Consider the following 20,310-nt stretch of genomic DNA (forward strand, 5'->3'; position numbering starts at 1 on the left):
AACAGTTCGTCTGCAGTTCCATTCTCGGTGACTGAAAAGTCAGGTTATGTGAGTTTTCCAGGATTCTCGTCATAACTAGCATACAATGTCTCACAAAAATGATCAGCCACTCTAATTTTTTTAAGTTATAGGAGAAAAGCTTTGAAATATATATTAAAAAAAAATTCCCCTTGATATGGAGAAAATGAAACCACTTTTAAAAACTTTTTTTTTTAAGTACAAACAACGTTATTTTTGCCTCTCTATAATATAATTCTTACAAAAATATATCTTGTAATATTTGCTTTGAACTAGAACACCAGTCAAAGCCTAGAATACAAATAAATAAATTAAAAAATATGTGTATTGGTGTTACGTGATTTCAGCATGGAAGCTGTTATAGACCTAAGATGTACCTATAACAGAAAATCTTATATTAAATAAAGAAAACATATTTCAAAATTAATTTAAAATGTTTTTATTTCACAATAGCTGATGGTTTGTTCGATAATATACCCTTTTTTTATAATTTTATAAATAAATTTTTCTCAGAAAGTAAAAGCTTTGGCTGAAGATGAGATGATTGCAAATAATGTCATCAGAACTAAAAAAGCTGCTAACAAATTTTAAAATCCCAGTCTCCAAACATTTAATTTACAATTTTTTGTATCATGTAAATTAATTATAACTTGATTTCAATAAAACATATTATTATATATTCAAATAATATTAAAAACAAATGCTTCAGATGCATGTAAAAATTGACTTAAAAAATATACATTGTAAAATTCAGTGTCACACATGCAGATTTACCCATACAAAGTCCCTTCCACTAACTGTGGAAAATTACATCATTAATTACACACATCAGCAAGTAAATAAATTTCCACATAATTATACCGATACATAGCAAAATAGAAATTTAAGAGCAATACACACACACATATATATATTAAAGACCTCTCGGGGTACAAGCATTTAACTTTTATATAATATTTATACACATTTACCCTCAGTATACACTGACTCACATTAAAGATCGATATACTAAGCAGTCGCACATTTCAACAATGCCCAATAATTTATCAGTGCTATATAACAAATGCAATAGGATTTGTATATTACAAGGACTCTTTGATCTTTAAACACTGCAACCAGGCAGCACTTAGAAATTTAACAACCCAGCCTACAAATAAAATACATCTCAGGCAATAATAGTTATATTTTATATTATAAAATGTAACAGAAATTTAAAACATTTTATAACCATCTGAGAACATGTTTTGATTAGTTAGACATATAATACATATAAATATTTATATATATATATATACTATCAAATTGCAAATTATTTATTTATTTATTTATTTATTTATTTTTTTTTTTGTGATTTTTTTCTTCTTTTTTCTTATTTCATACCAAACACAAATAGCAATCCATATATTCAAAACTCTTATAAGTTACAAACAAAATAAAAAAATGCACAGTTTTTTTAAGAAAAAGCACAGTTTATCATACTAAACTAAAAATAGCACCAAAAAATTCTTTCAAATTGAAGAAAACATACGTTGTCAACATATATCAACAATACAACAAATAAAAGTTCATAATTTTATACTTCCACTGTAAAGCTAAATTATTTCATAACTACAATTTAATTCTTTCAGGCCTTTTGAATACTACAAAACAGACAAAAGTATAATCAATACAAAATGCACATAGTCATTTGCCCAAAGTCTAACTTTTCAAGACATTATCAAAGCTGCAATCATGAATGATTAAATTTATTTCAGAATTTTTTAACAGAACACTGTGCTCATACTTTCCTTTTACTGTGTGTATGATTATGTTAACACTAAGAAACATTTCAACAAAAATAAATACAGTAATAATAGCATAAAAATGAAGCCTAAGAAAAGCGTAATTTAAATTTACTTTCAATTAGAATAATTTTCAGATCTAATTATTGTTTAATTTCCTCTACACATAATTCAAAATTTAACAAACAAAAAACCTTATTTAAAAAATATAATAGGATTTTAAAAGAAAACTTCAAAATATAGCATAGATGAGGATCTGATGTGAGTTCATTACCTTTTTCTTAATCTAATTTTGGTTGGAAAAGTTTTTACTATATTTAAATATTCATTTTCATAAATAATATTTTCTATTTAAACTTCTGAGAAGAAGGAGCAATATATCTGAACAAATTTATTAAAAGGGAAAGACAAATTATCTACATAATTGGAAAATAATTTTAATATTCTATGCATCATTTAAAGCACTAACTAGATGAATATGAGGAGTATAAGTTGAATTGATGTAAAACGACCAGCAAGGAAATAACATATTTACCAAATTTCCACAGATAAAATGGATCAGGGAAAAAAGCATTAAAAAATTCTATACATTGGAATAAAGCATTTTACTGATTTCTATAATAAAAATGGAAGAATTTCACACTAGAAAAATAAAAAAGTATTTCATAGTAATATTGTCCAGCCATTTATATTTAATGTGTATAAGCATTCATAATAAGACATTTAATGAATTCCTGTACTATTCTTTGTAAGTTTTAAATGTAATTATATATATACATTTAAATATGATATACTTACTGAGATAATGAGCTTAACTGATATAATCCCATAGTAATTTATAAAATGATATTAAGATAATAAAAATTTTTGTAACAGTTATGACAGTGACTGGTCATAGAAGAAATCAGCATGTTTTGCTTATGCACATTAATTTACTGACTTTTTAACACTTGGCAAGGTTTTCTACAGACCAGCATTTAAAACAGAATTAAAAACAAAAATTTAAATATATGATGGAACTGTCTGCTTAAATTACTTTTACATATTTATTCAAATTTTTAAATCTAAATAAATGTATGCTTTAAATCAGAAAACTTTTATAGAAAAAAAAATAATGCAGATTACAAATTAAAGTGAAATTATAGAAGCTAACGCTGCTGAGAAATTCCTCTGATTGATTCCTCTGCTGAGAAACACCTCATAAATAAAAGTATGAAATCAGCAACTTTTTCACTTTTATATTAATTATTGCAATGAAAAATATTTAAAAACCTGAAGTTGAAAATTTATTTGATTATACTATCTTTAAAATTTATACCCCTCTAATCTCATTCTCCTGCTGTCATTTCTGAAAACAAATTTAATTGGAATCATTTCATAAACGTCTCAAAAAGTATTAAAATAAAATGAAACGAAAAAATACCTATACTACCTTCTAAATTATTTTTTAAGACAGGATGAAATCTGTTCAAGGTATACAGAATGTCTGAAATATTATAAACAACTTGAAACATGTATGAAAAACATCACAAATTATAGTATAATTCATATTGTCTTTAGTAAGTTCAATTGGACGGAAAATGCATTCTTAATAAATGTAATATAAGACTATAAATTAGCTCAAAGTTCAATTGCCAAGTTTAAGCCAAGAAGGCACAATATGCACCACTGTTAGAACTTGCAGAAAAAAATTAACCACTTAAGCAAAATATAATCTATGAGAATTTTCTAAATGAAAACAAAAGAACATTAAGTATAAAACCATACAAATTATAAGACAAAATTTTTACTCGAATACTATGCATTTTAAAATAAATTGGAGAAAAACGAAAAACAGCTATATGATTGTTTATGGTTAAATAAACTCGGTTTAACTATATATGACTTTTATAAAAATGTTATTTAAAAATGAAAAGGAATGTAATTTCATATACATTTTACTATAACAAAAAATAAAACTTGCATATAAAAATTGTAAAAATACTAATGAAGGTATTAAAATCTTTCTTTGAATTATTCAATGAATAGTACAAAACAATGAATTAATGCCTTCAAATTATGGATATAGTACTGTACACTTTCATTTTATCATTCAGAAACAAAGCTTTCATAGATTAACACTTTTTTTAGTCACTTTCCACTACAGATAAGGAGCAGTTTTCCAAATTTTATTTCCATTTCTATATACATTTCAGTTCCATTTAAATATGCATTGTGGAAGTCTTACATTAAACAAAATAAATACAATTTGGATTAAATTGTAATAATGTGAACATACAGATTACAGCAATGAATATTAACAATATTTCTTGCAGACACACAATTTGTCAACTAAAATCTAGCAGATAAGAACATTAACATAATGCAAATTTTTGGAAAAAAAAAAAAATTACTACACGAAGGAGGAAAAGTTTTTCACAAATATATCCAGAGACTTCATAGAACATTTTAAATCTGAGCACATATTACAACATTATTTAGAATTGCTCAACTGATACACAGATTTACATAAAGTTATACTTTGTTGTGATACCTTATAAATCAAATCTAAAATTTTGAATGACATTAACAAGAAGCCTAAAGAACATTTATTATCAAAGCTATTATATTTATTATAAATATATCCACACCACATGCAGACAATAACAAAACTTCACAAGTGCATTCCACTTACACCAAGCAAATAACTTCAGTGTGTGGCATGAATAACAGGTTTAGAAGTAAATACAAAATAACTAAATACAATGGTTACTACATAGTTTTATTTTTCACATAAACATAATCTTCTATGCACAGGTAACCCTCATAACAATTTCATAAAAAGACTTTGAAATATGAAATACCCTAAGCTCATAAACATGCCACATGATATAGGCATTACTTTATAATACACTCATTTCCCAAAGCTTAAAATTTACAAGGAAGGTTAAAAACTTCATACATTACAATTTCCACACAAACAGTGAATACCTGCAATCTGACAAAATTCCTAAGCAGTAAAAATGCACCATCAAAAGGTTCAGTACAGCACTATAAATGCAAGTGATTATTTTTTCTAAATCAAAGCTTTTTTCAAAGGTTTTGGAGGCATAAAAATAAAGAAAGCTTGCACACATGAAATGAACACTGCAGTTTGAAGCGACGCAAACTTTGAATTAAATCAGATAAAGGACATTTTCATTTCAAAGTAGTTAGAATCATTTGTATTTCAATGCTCTTGATTATGCATTTTGGGAAATATATTTTAATAATAAACACTTAAATGTTTATTTACTGCATTATAAAGATAGAAATATTAAAAAAGCATTATAAATTAGCTTGGCCAACACTGGTATAGTTTAAATGTTATGAGCAATACGAAAATGTGAGAATTTACAAAACAAAAATTACAATTACAAATTTTCTGAACATGAACTTATTATATGAATAAAATATAAAAATATATATGTGCATATATATCCGTATATATATAATTCTCAAATCTCAAAAGAAAGCAAATAACAATAAGATATGATTTGCAATATTTCTCAAAACACTTTTAGGTATCTCTGAACAAAATAAAAAAGAATATATTAAACAACAGACATTAAATATATTCAACCTTTCTGATATACAGTACAGAAGATAATTAAAAGGATCAGGATACATTTAAACAGATGAATTTTAAGAGGCTTGAACCTAATTATAAAATATGAAATTCCCCGCAATATCCAATTCAGACGTAGTCACTGTTAAGCAGTAAAGCACCAGGAATGAGCAACTGTGTTACAGTATGTATGAAAAGGAGAAAAATTTATGTTGGTGCGCTCAGGCAGAAGACATGTTCTAAAAACATGGCAACCAGAAATGAGAACAATTGAAAGGCAAAAACCAAAGCAGCTGCTAAATGTCTGTCATTCATTGTCCTCCTTTCACTGTGAGAAATGGTCTGAGGTGCAGCTGTGAGAGCCTGTGGTGTAATATCAACATTTGGACTTGTGAAGGCAGTAGAAGGACTAAAATTACCCATCAAATCACCTTCATCACAATGCCGCACTGCTGCAACACGTAATAAATAGTGCATGTTAGGTTCTAGATTATCAACTACGCACTTTGTATCGGTCCCTTGATAAACCTGGAATGAAATTTAAAATAATTTGGTAGTTTTACTTTACACAGACAAAACGCCAAACATAAAACACAAACCCAGTGATTATGATATCATGCAACATGAATAATTAATACAAACATACTTACTTTTGCTAGGAGCAACTTTTAATCTCATTCTGTATTTTTTATTTTTTTAAAGGAGCACTGCAGTTTTATTTGGACAATTATGCAAAAGTCAAACTAATAGGATTTGGAGAAAAGAAAATCTTAAGAACATCAAGACTGCTGCACCCATAATATTTTGACGTATGGGGCACATTAACATTTAAAGGAATAGTTGCTCATTTTTTTTCTCCGATTTTAAATGCTAGAATATGCAACTATTATGCAGTTTAGTATATCTTTGAAAGAGGACATATGAAATTATTTATTACATCATATTATGCCAACACAGCCATAATTTTCATGCACGAATTTTTTTAAAGGCTGTCATCAACCTTCACTTATTGCACTAAGATCATAATTTTTTTTCTTATATAATTTAACAAACACTGAGCCCTGACTTAACTTATGAAGGACACTAAATACACTGTGATGTATAATATCCAATAATAAAATTTAAAATAATTACAAGAAATACTATGCATTTAGTTATAACTTCCAATTCATGATTATATAAATAAATTTTTTATTCACATATACAAAATTACAAAGTAAGAGTTGCATTTCATATGACAGCAGTTATTTTTAAAAAAATGATTGAAACAACCAGATATTCAAAGTGATTTTTAATCATTTTATGATATCATAAGGTTCTTCAATTTTCAAAGTTTCTTAAAAAGAATGCATACTTACAAAAAGTCAAAGTTATTTCTAAAAGCATATTCGCTTAACACTTTTGTGTGGCAACATTTTACAGCATGTGATGCACTTTTGTGCAAAGACATTAATGAGGTATTTAATGTCTCATTTTCTAAATTCCATCTTATGTGTACAATTAAACAGATGCATGAGTACAGTTTTGTAGCTAAGTTCAGTTAAAATAATTTCCAAAGACAAAATAAGAGAAAGAAAGCCTTATGCAAGAGTTTTTATGCAACTTAACCAAGAAAATAAACCACACAGATACTAACAAATAAAGTAACACAAAATTAATATAAATTTATATCCATTACTCTTAAAAACAGTAAAGCAAGCTCGTGAATGCCACTCTTAAAATTAATTGGTTAATTACCATATTTTTAAAACCAAATTTTATTTAACCACTTACGCTAAAAAGACGTGCCACGCACGTCGAAATGCTTTTGTCTCAAACCGCGAGCGACGTGAACACCACGTCGATAGGCATTTATCGTAAAAATGAAAATAATGTGGTGCACACGCCACCTAACAACGAGATTGTTTATTTCTCGAGTTACAGTTCTAGATTGCACTCGCAGATGCGGAGCAGCATAAATGAGACACTTTACCACTTGTTAATATTGTAGCGCACGGCACCGCAACCGTGAAGTTTAGTAGTAGCGAAAATGGTTAAAATATATGTTCCTTTTACCTGACAGAGATATGACTAATATATTTTTATCCCTTGAAATCACTTGTTTGCAATCATATACTTTTTTAGAGATCCTCCTTTGGGGAACATGAGAGTTACAAACTTTTCTTTATGCAATGGCTTTAAATATTCTAGACAGAATCCAATATGATATTCAATATATTGATTCTTAACACTATTTTAAACACAGTAGATTTTCTTCTTTTTCACTGCAAGATGCCAGAAATCACCAGCATGTAAATATGCAACAAATATATCAACTGCAAACAAACATGACCTCACCAGCTCACCAAGCACCAAAAATCTCCATATGGGGATTATGGCAGGCAATGAGTTAAATATCTTCCTTTCTTTCACCAAAATATAAATAACAGGCACATTTAATTTCAGGATTATAAGGTGTTGGAAATCACCCAAATGTCTTTTTTCTTCATGCCAATTCGGCTCATCCCGATTTAAAAAAATTAGCTTCTTCTTACTCTTATATTTTCAAGTACTTAATAGCTGTCTACACTGTACTTTTACTCTACAAATTATTCAAAAGCTGTTACTATTTGCAAATGTTTCCCTTTTCCTGTGATTAATAAAAACTAGAAATATTTTCTCATTCATCATCATCTCTAACTCTGATATTCTAACATTAATCAGTCAGAAATGAATAGAAAAAGATTAAAAATTTTTCAGAATTATAAAAAATTAAACTTACAATTACACTATCTGTAGAAGATGCAGGTGTAAGCTGCAATTGATACGTTACAGAATTTCCTGGAAGCTGTTTAATGCCACTCCATTCAACATGGCAACAATTTTCTGTTACACTAATGACTTTAGGGGCTGGGAAAAAAAGAAAATTAAATTAAAATATTTCCAATAAAACTTCTGTACATATATAGCAAAGTAAATATAAACAGTACATTCAAGGAGAAAATGACACAAAACAAATTTTAAATATGATAAAATATTACCAAATAATGAAGAAAAAAAAAAGGGAGGGGGACGATCAGTATTGTAGCATTCAAACTGGGAAAAAATAAAAGAGAATAAAAATAAACAAAATAAAGTGAGCTTGGAACTTGATCTTATTAATGTATATAATTCTGCTACACATAACACTGAAAAAATATATTTATCATAAATAAATTAAAGTACCCTTAGCTAAATATTTCAATCCTTTAATTGGTGGTGTTATTGCAAATGAATGAAAAATTTCAGATACAATGCTTCATTTCTCCCATGATTTATATATGCCACATTCTTATAAATGTTTTCAGTATGTTTATGGGAAAACAAATGATTATTTTAAACAATAAATGTTATGATGTAGTACACAGCTGTGTCAAGGTATTTTATCATTTGAGGCTTAAAAATAAATACACATTCCTATATCTAATTCAGAGAGTATACAAAATTAATAGTTATGAATGACTTTAATGGTTTGATGCCTTTACAAATTGTTCACTTGAAATCAAGTACTTCATCACTTGACTATAATAATGCTATTCCTTTCTTTAACTAAAAGACTACTTTTTGACAAAAAAAAAAAAAAAAAAAAAAAAAAAAAAAAACTCTTTTCCTTTTCCAAAACCTCTGGAAGATGATGGCTCTCAAGCCACTGCTGAGTTGCATGCAACTTGAATATTCTCTGAATTGACAGACATTGGCTGTATACTTGTCTCTAAGATCACACACATCTAAATACATGCCACATTGAGAGAAAAATATGAAAGAATCATTAAATCAGTAATGTTTCTTCAGATTATATCTTACTAAAATAAATATAAAAATTCTCGAGCTAATACTTGAAGCAGCACTCTGATCTTCAGGAAAAAGATATTTATTTACTTATTTTTTTTAACAAAATCTGATGGATTTTATGTTTATATTAGGTAGTAATTTTTCATAAACATGGACCTATCCTATTAATTCACCCAGACAAAATATCATTATAATACCTCCTTTTTCAATTAATGGTGGTGTAATTTGTTGCATGAAAGTTACTTCATCACTCAATCCCACAATGACAGTGCTCATGATGATTATTATAATTTTGGTGTTACTTCAAATCTTGTAAAACTGGCATGGGCAGAAGTGATATACCTTGTTGTATTTATATATTTACTCATTTTTTATTTTATTTATTTATTTTTGAAGGGTTGCATTTTTTCAGAAGAAACTTTACTAAAAAATTTTATGCCAGGTATAGTTGAACTTCATTGTCAGTAGTCCCCACATGTTAGAATTCAGAAATATTCAGTAGTTGTAACTAGATTTTTAAGACATTTTAATTTTGAAAGCAGTAAAAGAGTTTGTGAATAGAAAGAAACATTTCAATACAAACTTCACATTTTAAAATTTCTCATTTAAAAAAATAAACAAACTATCAGTCTTGCTTTAGGTTTGAATTCAGGAAAGTATTTACAACTATGCATCTTTGTTACAATATAGAATTTGTTTCTAACAGAAAAATAAGCATTTTATCAGTTTCAAATGTTTTTCTCGTTAGAAGTGCTGACTGATTAATTTTTTAATATAATCAGATGACAATTATAATGAGAAAAATATTTGAAACCACAATTTTCAAAAGATGACACAGTGATCTTTAAAAAAAGTAAAAGGCTGTTAATTGAAAGAACATCTATATAATAATTTGAAGACCAGAATCAGAAATTATCCCTTATTTGTAACCCATATAACTTCTGATGAAAACGAAGGCGGGAAGCTGATGTTGGAAAGTCTGTGACATGGACTGAACTATTTAAATTATGCTGAGTTAATAGGTTTATTGTTGTAAAGAAACATCAGAAATCCGCAATACCCTCACAGGGATTCAGACTCCGGATCTCCCAATTACATGCCCAATGTCCTACCAGTTACAAAGGCACACAGAAAGGAAGAAGAAAAATTCTCGACACTTTTCAATTTTTCTGGCATTAATATAATTCTTTCTTGCTTTTTCTAGCACTTTAAATAATCCCTGGGTGGAGTTACCACACATACCAAACGTCAGGGAACTTTCCAGTTTGAAAAAATTATAAAGAACTTAGTAAAACAGAGACACTAGACTTAGGAATGTAAAGATTGCAGTGGGAGAAAGCTTGCACAGAGAGTAGTCACACATGACTAGAAAAGACAAATCGGGAGTAATGCATGATCACGAGGTACAGAATGGTGGATCAGAAGTTAAATGTCCGGATGTGCAAATAAGCATTTTGGATCTGCAAGAGATGCTATGCTACAATGTACAACAGCCACAGCTCTAACCAAGATGAATGCAAAGCAGAGTAAGTAGACTGAGATATAATAAGAACATATAAAGTAAACCAAAATTTACGATGAATGTTAGGGAGCATTAACTGCTCAGAGTGGGATTTCTGAGGACATGGGTGGTAGCATATGGCTTTACTTTAATGTCTATTTCTATTAATTCAGATTTCAAGTTGTCTGCGTAATGGGAATCTTTGTTGTGTAAAGCTTTGGTGTACAAATTACTGCTGATGAAAGTGATGAGATAAAAGTGGACAGTTTCAAGTCTCTGTGTAATTGCTTTTTTCTGATAAACCAGGGAGCTTCTGTGATACAGCATAAGAGAAAGTGTTCTAGAAAAACTTGCAGCTTATTGAGGTCTGATTTAGAGGCAGCACTCCAAGCAAGCGAGGCATATGTAAGAATGGGTCGCAAGATAGATGTATAGATCCTCTTTTTTCTGCGCAAGGTCCAAAGAGGAAGATGATTCGAAAAGGCATCTTAATTTTCTGGATACTCCAATGGCTTTGCCTATGGCAGCTGAAATATGTGCACTCCAAGTGATAGAGTGATGCTGACATGTACCACAAGCTAGGTGGCACTGAAACATACCCCAAGCTTTTTTAACTTTGGGGATTGTTTCACTAAAAAGCGATAGGTTGGTATCAATGTTTTTGCATCTATGACAGCCGGCGAGAAGCAACTATGACTTAGAAGTGTTGATGCTCATTCTCCAATGACAGCACCAGCTTTCTATCTCAGGCATTTATCCTGAATACAGATAATAGTGAAACTAGGGTTGAGGGAATTAGAAAGGATTGCTGTGTCATCGATGTTACATATGGTAATACAGTTTGGGTTGTTATTAACCATACAGAAATCCATGACACAGATGAGATAGAGCATTAGACCAAGGATCGAACCTAGCAAGACATCAGCTTGAATAATTTTGTTTGTACAGAAGTAATCACCCTGCCTAATATAAGAGGAATGGTCATTAACCAGTAAAGGAGTAAATAATTAAGATAATTACCCCCACAGAGATCTAGGTTCATAAGCTTGTAGATAAGGATATTATCCCAGACAGCTTTGACCACATCCACCACGAGGAAAGCAGTTAGTCTGATGTTTATATATGGACAAACTGATAAATTCCACTGTCCTGACCAGTTGCATAATGACCTCTATGAAATCCATACTGGTGATTGAGAAGTGATTTCAGAGCCAAAGAGAAAATACTTTACAATTCCCCCTTTTAGAGGGTGACTGGGAGGGGATAAGGGGACCCAGTGGCAAAACTCTGGTGGTAACGAATTAATGTCTACCACCTTTTAGTTCAAGTGCCACTATGCTGCCTTTTTAGAATTTTTCAATCTCAGGAAACTGGAGAATTTCACAATGCCCTCACTGAAATTCGAGCTCTGAACCTCCTGATTATACGTTGGGCAAGCTATCCAGTTTCATCACAAAGGTATGACAAAAAAACTTATTAATAAACTATCAGCTTTATGTAATTTTTCCATTAAAGAAAAGAAAGGAAAAAATATTAACTCTTGACAATTAACATCACGGCAAACAAAGAAATACAGCAATCATTAAATTGATTTGGATATATACAATCTGAATTATCAGACACACTTTGTTTTTAAAAGAGGAAGCTACAACCATAGCGATCTACCACAGATATGGAGTATATTTTTTATACAATGTGTTGCTGATGTGTAAATCCTTGCTGCTTTCTTGATAGCCACACCTTGTTGTAAAACAGCATTGTGATGGCAGTATGTTAAAAGGATGGAAGCATTTTTCTTTGCTTATGATTTTAATGACTAATGAATACCAAGATTTTGTAATTATATAAGAAACCCAACTATCCAGCATTCAATTAATCAGAAAATTCAAATAATTGCTACATTTTAGAATTTTATACTGTATTTTTATATGCTCACCAGGACTAACACCAGGTCAGCAGAATTTTTGGAACTAAGTGAAGCACCAGGTAGCAAAATTTAGAGACAGCAAAATTTTCCAATTAGTTAAGCTCTTACTGTATTATGAAATTATTATTTGCATATGCAAAATGAAATTTAAGAAAATGAAGTTATTGATTGTTAAAGACTTGCATGATCCACAAAGAAACACACAGCAAAATTTTCTTCAAACTGTAATTATATTTCAAAAATAAACAAACTGCTTGATACAACTTAACTACTTGCAGTGTCGCCCGAGTCAGTTTCGACAACTACTACATGCAGGATTTGTGATGTTCGAACTGGCTTTGGGCAGAAGAAAAATTAGTGTTTCTATTTCCTGAAGCCTGAATAGAGTTCGTTTTTACTTGAGGCTATTGATTTAAGACTTAATTCACTATTTTCATAATAGATGGCTTTACTGGTTCTACTTTTCCACCGATTTCAGTCAAGGGAAGGTATGGGTGTGATGAGCGCTCTACTAAACATAAGACACATGTTGCGAATGAGAGTTTCTCCTTCACACATTTAGTTATGGCTGTTTTTCTGTAAATTTTCTTTTTTCTTGGAATGTCTGATTCAGATGTCGATGAGGAATACAATTTAGGTTCTTTGGGATTGGATACTGCTAGTTCAATAGACAAATTTAGGAAAAGTGATGATAACAGTATATTTCTTTGTGTAGAGACTGGAAGCCATTATGTTTGGATAACCTTGCTTCTGCCCCTCCAAGGTTTCTGTTTTGGCCAACCAGACAGTGTTTAATATGCTGTCATAAAACCCATGAAAAAGGGAAGAGGATACAATGTGAGACACGAATTGACCGCAAAGAGTGCGACATGGCCTTGTGTGCAGTACTATGTTTTGGCATATATCATATAGTAAAGGATTTGAAAAAATTAGAATACTGAAAATCATATTATTGTATGAACAGTGGTTTATATTATATTTAGCTTCAAAATTTTATTTAATTTGCTGAAATTGAATAATGTATCTGTAATCAATTACTTTTTCCTACATATGCCAAAATAGTAAATATGGTAGTTACTGCATTTAAAATTTTATTTATTTATTTTTTACTAGATAACAATTTTCTAACTTTTATATTGATATAAAAAATCAAAATTAAACATTAAAAAAATTTCCCTTTTTGGTGCAATTTTCTGAAATACATGTCACAGTTAAAGAGTGAAACCAGGATTAATCACTCAAGCAGCAGCAGTTTGGCCATGCTATTTTGATACATTAATCTGATCATCTGTTTATTTCCAGCTGACTGAACAAGCAGAATTAATATCAGAGTACTAAACAAACTTCAGTCAACTATTCACTTTTACATACTAATATGAATTTAAACCATGTGTAAACGCAGAATTTAATAAAACATATAAAATCACCAAAATACAGATAAACACAGAACATAAACTGGATTCATCAAATAGTGCTTTCATAATCAAGTAATAAAAAAACTCGCAAGTAATATTTTGCTTTTACATATTTAGCAGGGATTTCAGAATACATAAAATAACACAGAATTCACACATTTGTAAAACTATTATATTTCTTGAAGGAGGAACAAAATTAATGTTCAGTTCATTAAATAAATAATACAATTAACTTTTTATCCTATAATACAAAGATATTAAAAATTTACACTGTTATTCTTAGAAACTTTTTTCATAATAAAATGATATCAGATTCATATCATTTTTACCTTTAAGTGATGGAGGAGGAGCTCGACCAGTTTGAAAAGTATATATTGGAGAAAATGGCCCTTGACCAGATTTACTGGAGGCATATATGCGGAAATTGTAAGAGGTATTTTCTTGTAGCCTATTTACTTTGCAACTAAGTCCCGTTCCATGATAAACTGGCACAAAGCTAAAAATACATAAAATAATTACAGTTTGATATAGTATTTTTGTAATATCCTAACTATATATGCCAAACTAAAAATACTAATAAATATAAAACAATAACATTCTTATTTTTGCTATGTCTCTTAACTATTCAATTACTGATCATATTACTAATGAATGTGAGCTTCTATTTATAGTTAGAAAACAATTAATATATCCAAAATTATCTTATTCTTACAGTTACACAGTATAAATTTTCTTTAATTACTCTAACAAAAAGGGAAGAAAACTAACAAAAAGTTTAACAAATAAAAAAATGTAGAAACATATAGAAGCATATAATAAAAGAAAACTTGAATTCAAACTTCAAAATTTATTAAATTTCATTATGCTTTTCACAAAATTAATAAAAATGTGTTGTTTTCTTGTGAATTTAATTAACTATTAAAAATATGAATTCATAAGTCCAATGAATTTTTAATCCTTATTCACCTAAAAGTAAGAGATTTAAATTAAAATAAAAGCATATAACATACATTGTAAAAATACTTTCGATCTGGGAAAAGATTTCATAGCATAAAAAAAGGAAGAATAAATTAAATAACTTCATCATTACCTCTTTGATTTACTGGACATTTCTACTGTAAAACACACAGACTCATCGATTTTGTTTTCACCCCATCTCAACCTTAAGAAGTTATGACTAACAGCTATGCATTCTAGTTCAGGAGGGAGAGGAGGAGATTTCAATGTGGTTGCCTGGACAGATTCACTAAATGGACCTTCACCAATTTCATTAATAGCCTGAACCCGAACCCTGAAAAAGAACGATAATTATGGTTAAAATTTTTTTTATCAAAATAAAAAATGATCTAGCTGAGAAGTTACTACATAAACAGTACTTGTAACCAATTTATCAGAGTACAAATAAGTTACAAGACACAACTACACTTCTCAAGTATGTTCCCATAGATGAAATCTCTAATAAAGACCTTGTCCTAATTTTTTTTTATAATGCAACCTGGTACTTTGAAATTGTATTTCAATTTTATTGCAAGAAAGAGAAGGCAATGATATAATCCTACCTGCACAATTATTTTTAATTTGCCAGACACTGTTATTTCTATCAGACTTAAAATCTTAGGCACATCACATTTGAAGACATTAGCTAAAACCTTATAAAATCAATAATCAATAGATAATGATATTCTACATCCCAGAAATGAAATCCATGAGGAAGAAGTAGCCAAAATGTTTATAGAAATACTTATATGAACTACAGAACAATTTATTTTTATGCATGTCTAATAATTTAATTTAAATTCATTTCCATTTATAATATAAAAGTCTAAAAATGCATTAATATTCAGTTTATCACATCAGTTTCAGAATTTTTAAATGCTATAATGTAACATGTTATTTATTTAAACACATGCACAAAATTATATTATTCTGGAAAACTTTTAAGAATTTTTAAGCATTACATTAAAACAGCCAAATGATTAGTCACAGTAGCTTTTTAAATTCCATCTTAATATTTGCTTATCTGCCAGAAAAAGTTCAATTATTAAATAAACTGAGAATCCGCAAAATGATCATCTTACATAAGTAAATATGTACACTGATCTAACAATAATATATTAAATAATGCTGATGCATAGCATTAAGAAAGCAAAATTTGAAACTACTTAGGATCAATGGTAAAATTTGTTAATTTGAGTTTTTTATTAAATTAGAAGATATTAAAAAACAGTTATGCAATGGCACTAAAAATTATGCACTTATCTCAGTGAAAAGAATAAATGAAAGATATTTCATACATGCAAAAAATTATTTATTTCACAGAATAACAACTACTTAATAATGCTACTACTAAAATAATAATATATTATCATGATACTAATACAACTAAACTGGCTCAACTGAAAGAAAATTCTTCAAAATTCTAAAAAGGAAACTTGTAATTTTTTTTATAATTTATTAATACAGAATAAAATATTCATTAAATCAATACATTCTGCTTAACTCCTGTTGAGGAAATGAGAAAAAATTCATTCATTTAAAATTCATGCAATTTTATTACGAAAACCTCTTTTCCCCTGAAACTAAAAGTAATCATATTAAACATTTAGTTTAAGTTCACTAAGCATGATAAAGATTAAAGAAGTCAATCAATAATACTCCTAAAAACTGCAGGTAAAAGCCACAAATATAACAGACTTGGAAACTTACAAATTTAGAATTAGAAATAACTGTTACATTTCAGTTTTTTTAGTAGATCTTTTATAGACTGTTGTCATATATGTAGCAGAAAAAGACTATGTAATATTAATGTTGATATCAAGATTTCGTGCATTCCAGATCCTTTAAGTATATTTTAAAAAAGCAATTTTATCAAATTGACAAAAGACTATATTTTGTATGGTTATATTAATCCCCCCCCCAAAAAAAAAGAGACAGAGAGGAAGAAAGAAAGAAAACAAACTTGTGCAGTTAAATTTTAATAAGCAAAAACGAAACATGGAAATAAGAAAATACTACAAAAATTAACTTTTTTTATAAAACTTTAAAAAAGAAATTGACTTTGTGACACTTTATTGCCAACAGCAATTCCCATATCTACTTGTGAAAACCAGAGCGATTCCTAAATTTTGTTTTGATTAACAAAAGAGCATTAAATCCAGACTTGCATAGTACTTCGTTGTAAATGAGATGGGCATAATTAGTGACTTTTCACTAAGTTCTGGGACATATTCATTGGTGAACACCTATATTGTTCGAAAGTATTGCTTTGAACTAGATTTCAAGAATATGATTTCACTGCAGTTCTTAAAGATTTTTTTTTTCAGCTCTTCATCATCCAATACATTATCGAAATTGAAAGAGTACGAGTTTATAATTCATGTTTCCAAAGTTTTCAGCTCTCCTCACTTATACCCATCATATTACTTTGATAATATTTACAAATGATCCACAATTTCTTCACATGCACTTGGAATTAGAAACTTATTTTTATCGACCATTTCTTTCAGAGATGGAAAATTAGAAAGATTTATTTTCCTACCTCCTCTACACCAAAAGTTGTAACTTTACTTTGAAACCGTTGACTTTCTTACAGCATAATACATTTACATTTTAAACTTGAACAGATATATATACTCAGGTCATTCATATATATAAGTGAAAATATCACTCAAATAGGTTAAAATTTAGTTGAATTCTCATTCTATTTCTCCAACCAGATTATTGTTTGAGCTCTTGAGAAAAGCTTCGACTTCTTGCAGTTCAAAAAAGTGTATTAAAGAATTCCCACATGACACACAAAAGATTTCCATATGGAAAACAAAAACTGAATATTCACTTCTAAATTCTTCACAAAACAATTAAAGAGGCAGCACCTTCCCTAATCCTTGTTAATGGTTTTCACTGAAGGGTCAACTACTTTTTTCATCAGTAGAGATAATGTTTTTGATGCCAGAGTATGTCAATGAAGAAAACAGTAGGTACCTTGTAAGTGCAGAGTGTCTAGTTTTCATAAGTGGAAAAAGTTCTGATTTGTTTCCTAACATAGCAGGGACACCATCAGTACTACACACAAAACCAAGAATTTGGATATCAAAATTATACTTTGCCTGGAAATTCTTCACATACTGGAAGACATTTTTCAAGTGGTTGTTTTCATATCGTCACAGACACAGGAAATCTTACATTATAGGAACATCATAGACATACCTCACCAAAACAATGAGTTGACTGCAATTTGAACATCAGCTGTTTTGTCCAACTGAAGAGAGATTTTTATGAAACTAAATCTAATATCGGAAACAACTTGAAACAGAATGTTTTAATACAGCTTCGAGTAGTACGAGACTTCTTGCATTTGACTGCTTTGTGTACCACATGGTTTGAAGCCATCAGTGGTGGTTTTTCAGTTGTTATAAAACCTAATTTTGGAAGGGTTACTTGAGAGTCTAAATGGACACTTTTAGCTTTTAACAATTCAACATCATGGCCTGCAAAATCTAGTTGTTGAAATGTTCTAGCAGTTTAGATAGCTTCAGATTTAAAAAAAACTTAAGTATGAACCTTTGCATTATGTTCTGCTGCATATGTGCTGTTCTTTCAGCTGCAAGTGAAACCAAACTACACATTATCATTATTCCATTTTCTTCTCATTAACATCATGATTGTCAATTAAGTTTAGGAATATACCTAAAAATATGGATCAAGTAGATTAAAAGAGAAACAACAATAGGCCAGTAACATAAATATACTCACTATTTACTACAGACAGAAAAGAAATGAACAAGGCACGAAAACAGATTCACTACAGAATGCACTTAGAATTAACCAATTCAAATTATGTTGATTCTGTTCTTTGACTTGATCTATGATTCTGTTCTTTGATTACTGATTTAACATGTTCCCTTAAAATATGGTTGGCAGCTTATTACTTATTTTAAACTGTTCCAAATGGTATAAACTATAATGAAATTTCCAGAAAAATAAGATTTTCAGAAAGAAGGCAAAACTAGAGTAAAGAATAATGAACTCCAATGTTGCACCTAATAAAGAAGTACAAACCACTACAGAAATAATTTTATTTCATATTTAAGTGTAAATCTGTAATGCTTAACTTTATGGTTCATCATATTCACTGTGGGAACAAGTTAACTGGTGAGAATAAATTTACAATATCTAATTTTACAGGTCATTTCTATTTTAAAATTATTTTTATAGCTCTCTACAGTTGATTGCAGAGGGCCCCAAAAGATAAATACTACACACCCTAACAACTGTACTTTGTTATACACATACAAATGCATAAAAACATGATATATACATGCACCCTATATGTCTATAACCTATCATATAACATATGATAAATTAATAGATTATAATAAATAATACTAGACAGTTGAGAGATCTTATGCATTTATTTTACAAATGGAGAAATGGTGAAAATGTACCACATAGTTATTCACTTTCACTAAAAATTAAACTGACCAAATTAAATTAAATTACCTGTACACAGTTTCAGGAAACAGATCTTCTATACAAAGTTCAAGAACATTCTCTTCTGTATTGTATAAAAAGTCATCTAATTCAACATTATAGCTTGTAATTTCTGAGCCATTAGATGGTGGTTCATTCCAAGATAAATACAATGCATTTGAGAAGGCATTAACACTTACAACTGATATCACACCAGGTACAGAAGAAGGAGTCCTACACGTAACAAAATCACTATTTGGTCCTTGACCAGCTTCATTTACTGCCTGCAGCAAGTGGAGAAAAATAATAAAATATAAAAGCACAATTTTATAATGCAACAGTAATTAAAATCTTAAATGTAAATTATTCTTAATGCAAGGTATCTCACATAATGAACACAGTTCATTCCACAACAATGATCATTATGCAAGTCTCTTTTCCCGGATAATTTTAATATGTCTCTAAGGTGGATGAAAATCTTTAAAAAAAGGGGGGGGAATCGTATACTATCAAAAATAGCAGCAATGTTAAAATGTTAATAACTTACTGAATTATGATTGCTAAAAAATATTTACGTGCATTACACTGTACACAGATTTCAGAATTTTTTAGTTTAGTGTGAATATTCCTAGCCTTTTAATAGAAGTTACACTTATTTTTGACCTTTTGTACGAGAATTTTTTTCCAGTGTGTGGGTGTTTAGGAGATGATCCAAGTTTCAAGAATTATCTAAAGTGATTTGCTTTTCATCTTCAAGGTGGTTCTGAAGTATTGTATGGAATTGTCTCTAAACATATTAGCTC

General features: G+C 29.2%; 1 protein-coding gene across 2 annotated transcripts in view; it reads right to left on the reverse strand.

Moving 5' to 3' along the window:
* Window positions 1–441: 441 nt before the first annotated feature.
* LOC118180982 (fibronectin type-III domain-containing protein 3A-like) overlaps window positions 442–20,310 on the reverse strand; it is a 254,400-nt gene continuing 234,531 nt past the window's right edge. For both annotated transcript variants that reach the window (XM_035350064.2, XM_035350070.2), the window contains 5 exons: window positions 19,538–19,791; window positions 15,129–15,329; window positions 14,368–14,534; window positions 8,147–8,274; window positions 442–5,913 (listed from right to left, as the gene is read on the reverse strand). In XM_035350064.2, coding sequence (XP_035205955.1) covers window positions 5,593–5,913; window positions 8,147–8,274; window positions 14,368–14,534; window positions 15,129–15,329; window positions 19,538–19,791 — 1,071 coding nt within the window. In that variant the 3' untranslated portion in view covers window positions 442–5,592. The remainder of the gene's footprint in view (window positions 5,914–8,146; window positions 8,275–14,367; window positions 14,535–15,128; window positions 15,330–19,537; window positions 19,792–20,310) is intronic.

This window comes from Stegodyphus dumicola, chromosome 6 (assembly GCF_044657685.1).
Source record: "Stegodyphus dumicola isolate Sdum_Otavi_A_Nest chromosome 6, ASM4465768v1".
NCBI lineage: Eukaryota > Metazoa > Arthropoda > Arachnida > Araneae > Eresidae > Stegodyphus > Stegodyphus dumicola.